The sequence below is a fragment of the Chionomys nivalis genome, chromosome 14 (assembly GCF_950005125.1).
Source record: "Chionomys nivalis chromosome 14, mChiNiv1.1, whole genome shotgun sequence".
Taxonomy (NCBI): domain Eukaryota; kingdom Metazoa; phylum Chordata; class Mammalia; order Rodentia; family Cricetidae; genus Chionomys; species Chionomys nivalis.
Window position 1 is genome coordinate 40,338,577 of NC_080099.1, and position 13,840 is coordinate 40,352,416.

General features: G+C 48.9%; 1 protein-coding gene across 1 annotated transcript; it reads right to left on the reverse strand.

Annotated features, from left to right (window-relative positions):
• Positions 1-7,536: 7,536 nt before the first annotated feature.
• On the reverse strand, positions 7,537-8,869 carry Pou4f3 (POU class 4 homeobox 3). The gene is made up of 2 exons (XM_057788708.1): positions 8,750-8,869; positions 7,537-8,433 (listed from the first exon to the last, which is right to left on the reverse strand). The coding sequence occupies exons 1-2, from the start codon at positions 8,867-8,869 to the stop codon at positions 7,537-7,539; spliced, it is 1,017 nt and encodes a 338-aa protein (XP_057644691.1).
• Between the last annotated feature and the right edge of the window lie 4,971 nt (positions 8,870-13,840).

Genomic DNA, 13,840 nt, shown 5'->3' on the forward strand with positions numbered 1-13,840 from the left:
TCAAGGTGCTGTCTGGGGTTTGGGCCAACCAATATTGGACAAACCTTTGCAACCAAGAACTGGACAAAACTTTTCTTCTTTAGATTGATTTCCTAAAGTTAGGTTGGTATCTGTCATTGCAGTGAGGAATGAAAACCAAAGGGCACTCTGAATATCTCCCAGCAGAAAATCAAGCCGGCCACCCGAGAGTGCTCTTCCATTTCTCTCCTCGCCTGTGTGCTCAGCGGCACTTTTTCCAGCACGGTGCTCAATGTCTCCCCCTGACCCATACTTAACAGCTGTGCACATCAAGGAAAACCTCATCTTACTGAAGGAACGGGCTCACTTGGAGGAGGCAAAACAATTAAGATTTATTTTTAAGGCAATTTAATAAAACTGAATTCTACCATATGTGATCACCCACCCCTGTAGTCCCAGCATCTGGAAAGTGGAAGAAGGGGTTCGGAGGTTCAAGGTCTACCTCAGCCACTTACTTACTAAGGAGAGGCCTTGGGGTAAGGTAGGAGTGGGGGTGGGGGATGGAGAATAGAGAAAGGGAAAGGAGAGAAAGGAAGGGGGAGAGGAAAGGAGGAAAAGGGACGGGAGAGAAGATACAGAGGGGAAGAGAGAGAAGAGAGGAGAGGAGAGGAGAGGAGAGGAGAGGAGAGGAGAGGAGAGGAGAGGAGAGAAGAGAAGAGAAGAGAAGAGAAGAGAAGAGAAGAGAAGAGAAGAGAAGAGAAGAGAAGAGAAGAGAAGAGAGGAAAAGGATCGCTTCTACCTATCTCATTTTGCAGGTGAGGAAACTCAAATGCCAAGAATGGGAGAGAGTACAGCCTCCCACTAAGGTTGCTTGCTGTGTGTCTCAGACCAGGGCTCTTCCTTCAGGAGACACAAATTCGGGAGTGACTTCTGTCTAAATGTCTGCTAATTGCTATTGCTGTTTTGTTATTATTTTTATTAATTATTATTAGATTGAGACATTTTTAGCATATTTGAATAAAACCGACCTCTCCTCACTCCGATCTTCTGTGCTAATAATTGTACCCTTTTTTTATTCATTCAATTACACGCACATTGACAGGAGACATTTATATGAGGCAGCTTAAACCCCAGCTAATGGAGTACCTAATGACTAATTGATCAGATCCCAGCCCAGAGAGCAGCTCTGAGTGGCCTAAAGGAATTTATGCAATTAGTTTAGGTTTGGTAGAAATTGAGTGCATACGAAAGTAAGCTTTTTATGGTTCTGATTTATGAGAGTTGGACACCAACTCGATCTGCCGAGAGCTGGGCTGCCTGGCAAAGCCTCGGGTATGGGGAGAGGTAGGGATTTGGATCCGGACAAGTCTTGGAGTAAGGAGGACAGGAGCGAGAAGGTGAGATTCGGGGTGAGAATTCCAACAGACCTTAGAACTATGGCGGGCGATGCCTCCTGCCAGCAATTCAAAATGAAACACTAAGGGCCAACGAAGACCAACAGAAAGCTGGGTTACCCAGGGGTGAACGGTTGGAATTCTTGTGCTTGAAATCCTAGAGATCGAAAATCTTTGCAATATTTAATAATAGTGGAATGAAAGGAGACAAAAACGAGAGTCAGCGAGATGTTCGTCTACTTTTTCCCACATAGACCAGAAGGCAGCTGAGCTGAGGCCGGGCGCTGCTTCCGAGGCCAAGCGGCTGCGAGATCTCTTTGGAAGAACCGAGGCCTCTCGGGGTCAGAAGCCCAGGGGCTCCGCGTGGCCGAGGGGAAGCCCCTCCGGAGGCGCCCATGACCCTCGACCCCGGGGGGGAGTCCCGGGAGCCGGGCTGCCGAGGAAGCAGAGTCCAGGGCGGAGGGAAACCTGACCTGATCGGAAAGGAGCGATCGAACCGGAGGCTAATTCGCCCGCGGGGCCCTTGTGGGCTCCGACTGCCGCCCGGGCGGGTGCTCCGAGGCGCCCGGGGGATCTGGCCCAGGGCAGTCTCCGGCTGGTGTCTGCCGGGCGTTGGGGTGGGAGTGGGGGAGGGACACCGGGGTTGCAGAACGATTGCACAGGGACCACCAGCCGTCTGTCGGAGCTGAGAGTTGGCGACATAGGGCGGTGCAGGGGAGCCGAGAGTACCCAGAACTGCAAGTCTCGCTCCTCACCACCTCTCCGCGGTGCCACCATCCCAGGCCGCCCTTCTTCCCCGACCCAGCCCGGGTTGGGGCCGGCACAGGGGACAGAAAGGGCAAAGAAATTTAGCCAGATCTCTCCGCCAAACTGCTATATTCATTTTGCCTCTGTGCTCTTATCTGTAAAATGCAGTCTGAAGTTGAACTGACGACTTCACCTATTATTCTGGAGTTTGGGAGTGAGAAGCCCCGGGGCGACAGTAAGACCCTGCTTTAAAAGGGGAGGAGCACTTGCCAAACCAGGCCCTCAGGGTTCCATCCCCAGTACACGTCCCTCCCTTCATCAGCCCGTCCATCCGTCAGTTCTCCTCATCGTGTGTAGGAACTAGAAAATGAGTTCCGGTAAAGTGTATAAACCAGCCAGGTATACAGGAAACACTCCATATATTTTAGATACAATCGTTGTTCAGTCATTCAGGAGGCATCTGTGTGGGAGGCTTGCTGTGTGGGAGGCTCGCGGTGTACAAGAGCCCTTGGGAAGCAGAAGTAAAGCCCCACTGAGAAGCTTGCTCTCCCAGAGAGTATTTACTCCAATGTAAATAAACAAGATGTTTTCTGGGAGCACCGAGGACTAGCAAGAGCACAGTAGCTAAGAGTTCAAGAGCACCTTGGGGAAATAGGAGACCCTGTGTGTGTGTGTGTGTGTGTGTGTGTGTGAGAGAGAGAGAGAGAGAGAGAGAGAGAGAGAGAGAGAGAGAGAGAGAGAATATCAAACCTAGTCCCTCAAAAATAAGAATAAGGAAGGAAAGCTATATCCTAGGCTCCCACATTTTAGTTTAGGGGCAAAATATGGAAGCAGTAGGAGGAGTCAACGACTCTGAAAGTCCATGCTTCACCTTCCTTTTCTGGAAAGTTCAAAGTCTGGACCACAGATCTCTGTATATTCTCAGGAGGTTCCCAGAGAGTAAACTCATCTTCTCTGCAGTTTCGACTCCACTGGGTATAAAGCAAGTTAATTGATACTTTCTGTGTTGCCACACAGCAAACTTCCCTCATTTTTATACTGGACCAGTCTGGGGCTCTCAAAGGGGAAATGTTGAGCAAGCCTTGAATTTGCCTCACAACACTCTGACTTTGCTGTTTTAAAGAGAGAATATTCCTCAATGCCTGCCAAGAGTCATGACCCTGCTTGGGGTAATGTGATCCCATTTAATCATCAGAGTCATCCTGAGAGTTTTTCTTTTCATATGTTCTGACTTTCCATTCATCAAAGGCACAGAGGGTCTGAGAATTAGGAAAGAGAGGACCAGTTACTCTGCCCTTGGTCTGCCTAGAGCAAGGAAATCAGGAACCCCAGCAGAAGTCCAAGCCAAGGGATGGCCAGGCATTGGGGGCAAGGCAGAGCAAGGCTGATGTCATTCTCTGACCCTTCTTGACTCCTCCCCTTTCCAGGGCTCTATGTCATAGGCACACTTCATTGAAGTCATGATCGCCATTGGGAAAGGCACAACCTCTTCTATTTCAGGAGGAAGGAACCTGGCCACCTTTGAATGGACCCAGCACAACTGTCTTTACCTCGAACTGAGTGCCCAGGTGTCTGTCTCCCTGTTGACTCTGTTTTTAACTTGAGATGTTTTCACTTCACAAAGTCAAACTTTCATTTATTCAACAGATGTCCATTGACTAGGTCATGATCAGAGCTGGGTATTAGGTAAGAAATACTGGACAAAACAGACATGTTCTGGTACACGGAGAAAACCACTAGCCAGAGACCACACAGCTAAGGAACCCAGGACTCCTGCCTTCCACTTCTGCAGTCAGTCAGTGTTTGCCTGACCCTGTCCACTTAAGGCCCCAAACGCCTTTTGACAGACCGCAAGGGCACTCAAAGCCCACCCCACCCTCTGCAGAGTAGTCCCGCCGCCCCCCCCCCCATCCCCTGGCAGCCTTCTATACAAACGGCCTCACTTTCTTTTTGACACGACCTAAGAACTCCAACTAGGTCTTAAATGTTGCAAGCTGGTGAGATTTAAAAACAGAAAAACCTGCTCTAGAAACGTGCTCTGGAAATCACCCTCAGATTACTTTTCAAAGTAGTAGTCATCACCAACAAACGCTAAGTAGTGATGCGACTTTCCCAGGGTCACAGTGTTAGGAAATGGCCTACTGACGATGCAAACTAGACCAGGGAGAACCCCGAATCTGCTGTCACCTCCTCCCCGCAAGGTCTGTACCGCCACCGGACAGTGCCAGAGGCCGCTGCACTATCCTGGGGAAACCACATCTCCCCTGGCTTCCTGAGCAAGCCAAAGGGGAGAGCCAGCGGCGCCTGCCCGGCGCACTCAGCAAGAGGGAGAGGGTGGGGCTCAGCTCCCGCCCGCAGGCAGAAGCTGATTGAAAGACTTCAACCGAGACCCGCACAGCAACGCCAAGAGGAGCAGAAGCAACACAGTTCGAACTCTTAACCCAGTGCAGTTCAGACAGGCAGCTTCTGTCTGCCTCTCCAAAAGTCTCCCAAACTTTTGCGGTGGTTACTATTTTAAAAGTTAATTAAATAACAGCAGGGAACTTCTCGAAAAGTTGATGAATATCGGGATCTTTCTCGGGCCAAAAACAAAAGAAAAAATTCTCTTTCTTTCTTTTCTTTTCTTTCTTTTTTTTTTCTCTTTCTTTCTTTCTTTCTTTCTTTCTTTCTTTCTTTCTTTCTTTCTTTCTTTCTTTCTTTCTTTCTTTCTTTCTTTCTTTCTTTCTTTCTTTCTTTCTTTTTTTTTTTGAAGGCTCTTACCTGCAGGAAACCCAGCAGCCGGCAAAGGCGCGTCCTTCTGGAGCGCTTCGCTTCGGCGCGGGACGTTCTCGGCCGCCTCGTCTACAGCCCGGCTAGGCTCCGGCCCCGTGTTTTATACCACTATAGGCAATTAATATTGCATCAGCCGTATTTTAAATTTTCAAAACCCACAATATAATGTAATGGCATAAGGGCATTTATTATTAAAGGACGCCGATGGAGAGGGAGGTGGAGGAATTGCTGGGGTTGTTCCGCAAGGCGGGTGCGAGGGGCTGAGGCCTGCGGAACTGGGGGCCATCCACAAGTTTGCTTTTACAAAGGTGGAGAGGGGGGCGATGTGGCTACACTGGAACTCGGCTTGGAACCGAAGCCTACTTTGTCTGATTTTGGGGCCAGAGGCAATGGGCCCAAGAGCTCTTTGAAAACGCACCGGGAAATGAGCAGATGACTCCTAGTCCTGTAACATTAATTTATAAACCACAAACGTGTTTCTAAGCCTCAAACGCACATAAAAAGTTTCCACTCATATAGAGTGGAAAGAGAGAAGGATATTGGCATTCTTTGGTATCTATCTACTTGGTTGCAAAGCACTGATAGGTGTTTTGCAACAGGCATCTCAGTCCCTCTGCAGAACAGCCAAGGCACACTATCCTGTGATAATCTTCAGGTGGCAATTCCCAATAAATTGAAGAAATTTGGGAAAGGCTCCAATATTCTGCCCAAGCTATTGTTTTCCGCTTTCTTTGCCTGTATCCCCTCATCTCTGCAGGTGTTTGAGTGCTTTAAAAAAGTATTTTGTTTCTTATAAAGTGCCAAGCAGCACCTACCAGATGCCTTTAATATAGTCTTACCCAGTCTCAACCAGTATTAGATGGCCGGCGGTAGAGGCACACCCTTTTAATCCCATCACTCGGGAGGCAGAGGCAGGCGGATCTCTGTGAGTTCAAAGGCAGCCTGGTCTACAGAGTGAGTTTCGGGACAGGCTTCAAAGTTACAGAGAAACCCTGTCTCAGAAAACAAAAAACCAACCAAACAAACAAACTAAAACAAGATGAGATGGGTAATAGGTATTCATTCTGTAGACCAAGATTTTAACCAGAAGACATAGGAAAGTTTGGAGACTAGCCCCAAGTGGTTTAGCCTCTGAGTGACAGGATTGGAATCTGAACTCCCAATTACCCAGGCTTCCAAGTTTCCAAGTTATGAGACTAGCCTGACAGTTTGGCATCAATGAATATGGAGGAAATTGCCTTTGAAGGCATCCGAGATTCAGAGAGAAGCGGAATCCAGGTCGACTGTGTTTGAAGAGTGTGAAGTTGTTTGGGAAGACAGTAGAGAAGAGAGAGTGTTCAATCCTTACAGGCTTTCATTTTACATCCTTTCCAAGTCTAGTTATCTTCAGCACCAGAGAAGGAAAACTACTGCAATTCAGGTTGAAAAATAAAGCATTTATTTTAGAAGTTAATATAAGGGATAAAGAGAAGTAACACAATCTTTTATTTGTATCTATTCCAGAAATGAAACAGAAGGTCACACAGCAACACCCAAACTACAGGAAACAACGAAAAATAAAATACGAGAAAGCTGTGGCTGCAGCAAGAAGGATCCAGCTCTGTCTGTGGTCCTGCTCTTTTGTGACTTAAAACTATAAGTGAACTTCCACAGAGAGATACACAGGATGGGCAGGAAAAGTGGGGTTAAGTAAGTGACAAGAACCAATGCTGCCAACAGCCACAGTAATAAAAGTGCAACAGTTAGGTTTGTTGGAAGGATTTGCATATGATTCCAGAAGTTATAGTCACTTTGCAACGCTGGGTCACAGTCTGACAAGAGTTGTGAGCAGACACAGGGAGTCTTCAGTTGGTCTGGTCTGGAACCACCAACCAACCCCATCTCTCCAAAGGGCCATTATTCCTCAAATCCCAGGAGGTCGAGGAAGATAGCCGAGCTTAGTACTGAACTCTGCTCACCAACAGTCAAGACATCCCAAGTATTTTCATTTACTGGGTTGGGCACACCTTGCCTGGAATCCTCCTGATCACCAACAGCCCAGAACTCCCATCTCCCCCCACATTAACCCATGCTAATTAATGAGAATGTACGGTAAACCGACGGATATTATGGGTAAATTTAGGCGCTGAAGGGAGTTTTTATAAGGCTATCCTTTGGAAACATACTTGTGTTTTATATACTCTAATAAATTAATCTCCGTGTTTGTGTCCCGCTTAAATATCCATATTTTATATTGTTATCTTCGCTCTTTTCCTTACCTTCGCCCTTGCCTAATGGCGCTTAGCAGTGAAGTGGTACTTTCCCCTAAGAGTCTGACAGTGGGATCAATTCACTAGCCCCTCAGCCTGCGAATAAAGGCCTGAGGTCCGGTGCTGTCGCACGCGCAAGTTTCAGCACCGCGGACAGCACAAAGTCCTGCCAGGCCTTCCCTTGATTTTTTTTCCTAGCGCCAGAACTTCATTTTGGTGGGAATAGAAAGGAAAGGGAGGAAGAGGTGGCCAGGAGGCAATTAAGCGGGACAAAGGGGGAAAGTTTGTGACGGGGGTGGGGGGAGAGCCTGACCTGCCAGGAAACACCCTGGAGTGTCCCGTAAAGGTCCCTCCCATCAGAAGGGGGCGATGCCATTAGGCTCTCCCGGCTCCTCCGGATGCCGCACCCGCCGCAGTCAGTGGACAGCTGAGTACTTCATTCGTTTCTGTTTCTGTCTCTGGTTACAGAACCAGACCCTCACCACATTCTTTTTAAGGTCCAGTTTCTCAGCGATGGCTGCAATCTTCTCGGATGAAGGACGTGGCTGGATGGCAAAATAGGCTTCGAGTGAGCGCTTCTCTGGAGCAGCAATGGACGTGCGTTTGCGCTTCCGCTCACTGCCGTTGAAGAGCTCCGGCTTGCTGTTCTTCTCTCGGTAGGCGGCCTCCGCCTCCTCCAGCCAGGCCTGGAGGACCGGCTTGAGCGCAATCATGTTGTTGTGCGACAGGGTAAGAGATTCGAACCTGCAGATGGTGCTCTGACTGAGCGAACCCACGCCAGGGATCTTGAGATTGGCTAAAGCCGCGCCCACGTCCGCCTGGGTTACCCCCAACTTGATGCGCCTCTGCTTGAAGCGCTCGGCGAAGGCTTCCAGCTCTCGAGGGTCTGACTCCACATCGCTGAGACACGCAGGCATGGCACTGTGAGGCGCTACGGCATGCGGGTGACTCATGCCCATGGCCTGGTGCAAGTGGCCCATGGCACCTAGATGGTGTGGGTGAATCTGCGCAGGCATCACCGAGTGCTCCGGGGCCCCCAGGCCGCTCACGCTCAGCGTGGGAGAGATGTGCTCCAATAAGTCGCCCTCGAGGCCCTGATGCACCGCGTGGTGAGGGTGCGAGGTGAGTGCAGCCGGGTGGGAGATGGGCACCGTGGGCGAGGTGGACGTGCAGGGCACGCTGCTCATGGTATGGTAGGTGGCGTCGGGCTTGAACGGATGGTTCTTGCCGTGGGAGACGATATCCACCGCCGCCAGAGCTTCCGCGCGTGCCAGCAGGCTCTCATCAAAGCTTCCAAATATATTACCCTGCAGCTGCAAGCGAGAAGGCGCACAGCACGGTCAGTAGGGAATACTGTCAACTCAGGATTAAAACACATTTTCAAGCAACCGAGATGCCTCTCCTCAAAGCCCAGGTCATAAAAATTAATACGGAGGCAGCCTCTCTGTTGGAACAGACGTGTGGATCAGAGACATGAATGAGAGAGAGCGCCGCGAGAGAGCGCGGGGGAGACAAGGCGAGGGGTTCAGACAGCGGCGATTGTTCTGGGCGACATGAAAAAAACATGAAGCTAGTGCTTGTCAAAAAAAAAAATGTGCCTTAGAGCGGTAATTATGCTCCGCTACGTACCTGCGGGGCTGGGAGACAAACTCGGCGCATGGCCTCAGAGCCGGAGTGCAGGCTGGAGAATTTGGGTTCTTGCAGCACGGGGTGCATTCCGAAAGGCTGCTTGGCGTTCATGGCCATCATCTTCGGGAGTCTGACAGGGAGGCAGCGGGGGACATGGAATCAGGCTAGTCTTGCTGGCTCTCCGAGCTCCAAGTGAGCGCCGCTCAGCGCCCGCGCTCCCCTCGCTCTCTCGCTTGCTGCCTCCCCTCTCCCCCACCTGCTTCTTCACTCATCTTACAAGCAGCCTGCCAGGAAGGGCCTGAGCACGCGCAGGCGTGCACACGCGCCCGGGACTCGCAGGGGCGGCCCGGGAGGCAAGGCGGAACCGCAGGTCTCGGCGCGCCACTCGGAGCCTAATGCGGTCGCCCCCTCCACCGCATTTATACCCCGGCCTGGCAGGGCCTCTTCCTTTCCGCCCCGCCCCGCCTGGCTCCAGCCTGCTAGACTTCTTTCTTCTTCCTCCTGGACTTTTTTGCACAAAGTCATAAACCTCTGTCCTGTCTCAGCTCGCACTGCTTGGACAGGACAGACTCAGGCTGAGCAAGGGGCAGGGATCCTACCTCATCCAGACCTCCCAACACACACACACACACACACACACACACACACACCCCACAGTCAGTCCAACTGTCCCCAAACTGGCCATTTCCAAGATGCACTGAGCCCCAAGCCCAAGCCTCCACCAAAGTTCTGTACCCTTGCGTGTAGCGGAGGGATTCCTCCAAGCTCAGACACTAGCCTGGGTAAGAACCAGAGGTTACCAGAATGATCCTCTGGTGACACTCCCCTCTACTGTGGGCTTGGGTGGAAGCAAATACAGTAACTGCCTTACTGACACAAAGCTGTGGCTTCTTCCCAATTCTTGCCTTTTCCGCTTGGCCCATCCACCTTTTCCCCAGCCCTCTAGCCCAAGGAAGCTTGCTAATATCTTCACAGTGACAGCAGCTGAGGACAACCCGCCTAGCCTGGGCAATCCCTCAGCACACTTCTGAAGGATCACCACTTACCAGCCCTATACCTGTAACAACAGCTATCATTTTTGCCTACCAATTTGTGAAAGGCAATTCAGAGTTAGTTTATGCGACCAAGTCTCTCCAGCACTATGGATGTAACTACTGCTATCCCATTAGACAAGCGAGCGAAAAAAGCAAGAGCCAATGGAGTTAGCCCAAGACCTCCAGCTTCAAGCAGATCCTCACTCACTGGTGTGGCGCAGACAGTACTTCTGACTTTATGCTCTTGATCTCTTAGATTCCTCTTCTTCCTTCCGGAAGTTCCTCGACTTGAGGGTCCTAAATTTGGTTCGGTCCCATCCCCTGTGTCCCCCAACAGTCTCCCTCTTCGCTCCCTTTCTTTCTTCTCCTTTCCCAGGAGCTAATAAACATCATGAATAATGAATGGGGAATCCTGGGACCGTGGCTGCTGGAGAGCCGCCTTCGGGTTAGAAGAGAAAACTACTCCTGTCCAACCTCATTCCGCAGGCAGCCCGTCTTCAAGTCCAAGAGCCCACCGGAGTTCTCAGAATTTTAACACGGTGGGAGTGGAATGTGCAAAGTCTAGGCCCTGGGGAGGAATTTGGCCTAAGAGGATGCCCTGCCTTAGACCTGGCTCCCCTCTTTCCTAGGGACCAGCAGTCAGCCCCTTCTCTACTCATCCCAAGGCACCTTCTGCGACCTGCCTTGTGAAGAAGGCCAACCATAATGGTGTGCACATAGCTTTCTTGGGTTCTGGATGATGATAGTGCTGCTGATGGTGATGATGAGGATGGTGGTGGTGGTGGTGATGCTGATGATGATTTAAATCAGTTTTAGAAAGAAGTATTGAGTCCTCAGGACTCTTCCTCACCCCACAGTGCATTCTGCCATCAGATTCAAAGCGCTCCTCTGCCTCTTGAAGCCTCTGCACTGCCGTGCCCATCTGTGCACAGGAGGTAATAGCGTCCCTCATTGTGGTAAGGATTACTTGGCTTTGATAAATAGCTGAAAGTGCCTGGCATGTTGAAATGATGGAACAAATGTCCCTTAATCTGAAGAGTGACCCGTAGTGTCTTCAGGAATGTGGTGGTCTCTCCACAAAGCAGAGCTGCTTCCTTTCCCTCTTTAGTACTGGCTTTGTGTCACAACATCAGGGATTGGTGCAGCTGTGAATGATACTCCATCGAGCCTCCTTTAAATCACCAGACCACAGCCGGGCGGTGGTGGCGCACGCCTTTAATCCCAGCACTCGGGAGGCAGAGGCAGGCGGATCTCTGTGAGTTCGAGGCCAGCCTGGTCTACAAGAGCTAGTTCCAGGACAGGAACCAAAAAAAGCTACAGAGAAACCCTGTCTCGAAAATTTAAAAAAAAAAAAAATCACCAGACTACAAACTCGCAGAGGTAACACAGACCAGGCACATACCTCAAGGCTAGCAGCCTGCCCCCACCCCCAACTCCCCATCTTGCTATTTAGCTCTGGCTGTCCTGGAACTCCCTAAGTGGACCAGACTGCTTTCAGCCTCACAGAGATCACCTGCCTCTGCCTCCCAAGAACTAAGACTACAGGAGTAAACACTAAATCCAACAGCAACTGGAATTTTGAAATGTAGAATACACATCAAAACAGTGGGACTTCATAGGACTGGCTTCTGACATTGGGTTGATATGAACATGGCTAGGCCTCAGCTCAGCCAAAACAAGAGAACAGACTATTTGATTGCTAAGCACTTCCAGTTTTTTTTTTTAAATATTTATTTATTTATTTATTATGTATACAATATTCTGTCTGTGTGTATGTCTGAAGGCCAGAAGAGGGCACCAGACCTCATTACAGATGGTTGTGAGCCACCATGTGGTTGCTGGGAATTGAACTCAGGACCTTTGGAAGAACAGGCAATGCTCTTAACCTCTGAGCCATCTCTCCAGCCCCAGCACTTCCAGTTTTAACAAAAGGCTAGCACACAGGTTTATTTGTAACACATTTCGAGCAAGCCTTAAGTTTCTGGCCAGGATCCCTCAAGTCTCCAGGAGACAAACACATATTATTTTATCTCTGACTAGCATTTAAGACTTATCAGTCTTGTTTCTTGCCTAATATGGAGTCCAAAGGGAAGGGCGAATAAATACGGGGATACTGGATGCACATTTTGCATGGCACCATGGAGCCCCGAGGCCCTCTTCTCACTCCACAATACCCTAGTTGTCTGTGAAGATTAATACTTAGGGAGAGTCACCCCATACCCATCTTTCACTGCTCTGTCCCTCATAGACTTGAAAAATACTGACCAGAACAATACCACCACTCCCCTCATGGCCCTAGTAAACACCCTCCGGTCCTTTCCTGCCATACAGTCTACTAGCAATGATAACCAGCCAGCAGTAAGCTAACATCTAGCAGTAAAATTCAGCTTCTCTCTCTCTCTCTCTCTCTCTCTCTCTCTCTGTGTGTGTGTGTGCACGCATTATGTCATTTTTAATATTTATCTTTCTGTCACATTTTAATTAATATTTTACATAGTACTATAGTCCACCCATTTAGAACTCAACCATCAGTTGGTCTGAAAGACAAGAAATGTAAATTGCAAAGGAACAATGTCTTTCTTTAGCTGGCAGAAATGCATTTTCTTCATTCTATAGCATCCGAAAGTCCATTAAACCATTGGAAACCTGTAAAATGGATGCAGTTGTGCACATCTGTAACCTCAGTACTTAGGACGTGGTTGGAGGAGAATCAGGAGTTCAAGACCCACTTTGATAACACAGGCCAGTTTGATCTTCATAAGATCCTATCTCAAACAAAACAAAACAAACAACCATGAAACTGCTACAGCCTGAGTATGTTATCACTGGAGATGATGCTCAGAGAAACTGATCATGGCCTTGCTTAAACATCAACCTCTTGATGGAGGCAGAGTGAAACTACATGCAAAGATATTCAGCTACCAGAAAAAAAGACTGAAAATTTAAAAACTGATTAATTGTGGTCATACGTGTACTTATTGTGTTCATACATGTACTTACTTAGCTTTCTAGAGGACCTTTATGGTGGGAGCCTCTCTTATCAAATGTTTTCTTGTCACATTATAGAAGCAGCCTTTTCAAGAAGCCTTTAGATAGCAGCCTTGGGAAGGCAGGGGGAAACAGACGGGTAATAAGGAATGTAAGCACTGGGACTGAAGCAATGACACAGTGGTTAAGCGCTCTGGTTGCTCTTCCAGAGGTCCTGAGTTCAATTTCCAGCACCCACATGGTAACTATCTGTTAACTCCACTCCTAGGGGATCTGATGCTCTTTTCTGACCTCCGGGGGGCGTTGCACAAGTGTGGCACACAAATGTATTTCCATACAAAACAACCATACACATAAAATAGTAAAATATAATGATTTTTAGACCAGGTAGTGGAGGTGCATGCTTTGATCCCAGTACTCAGGAGGAGAGACAGGCGGATCTCTGTGAGTCTGAAGCCAGTCTGGTCTACGTAGTGAGTCTAGACCTGTTGAAGCTACATAACTGGATCCTGCAAAAAAAAAAAAAAAAAAAAAAAAAAAAAAAAAAAAAAAAAAAAAAAATACTGTTAACTGTTTTTAGTCAGGTTGGTAGTGAGACTGGAGACAGCAGAAGGGTGTGAAAACCATAAGTATGGCAGAAAAATGGCTGAGTTGAAAACTGTAGGAAAGAGCACAGCTGCTATTAAAGTGTTTGGCACCTGTGTTAAAAGCCAAGGCCAGTGGGATGGCTCAGCTGGTGGAGGGGCCTGCCACCAAGCCTGAGATTGAACACCTAGGAGAGAAGTGACTTCCACAAGTTGACCTCTGACCTCCACAGATATGCTGTGGCACCCATGTGGGACCCATGTGGCAACAAATCACCTATACTCCAGTTCCCGGGGGGGGGGGGGGCTGAGTTCTTTTCTGATCTCCTCAGGCACAAGGCATACACACAGAGAGCACACAAGTTCAGGCAAAACACACATACATGGAAAACAAACAAACAAATCAAAATTTAAAAAAGAAAATAGCCAAGCACTTTCCCCTGGGGCAATAAAAAATGGTCTAGGAGCTATCTGTCACAGGCTTT

Excerpts from the sequence above, each read along its gene's own strand:
- Pou4f3 (XM_057788708.1), bottom strand. The coding sequence starts at position 8,869 with ATGATGGCCATGAACGCCAAGCAGCCTTTCGGAATGCACCCCGTGCTG. Across the intron at positions 8,434-8,749 it reads TTTGTCTCCCAGCCCCGCAG|CTGCAGGGTAATATATTTGG; the intron begins GTACGTAGCGGA and ends TCTCGCTTGCAG.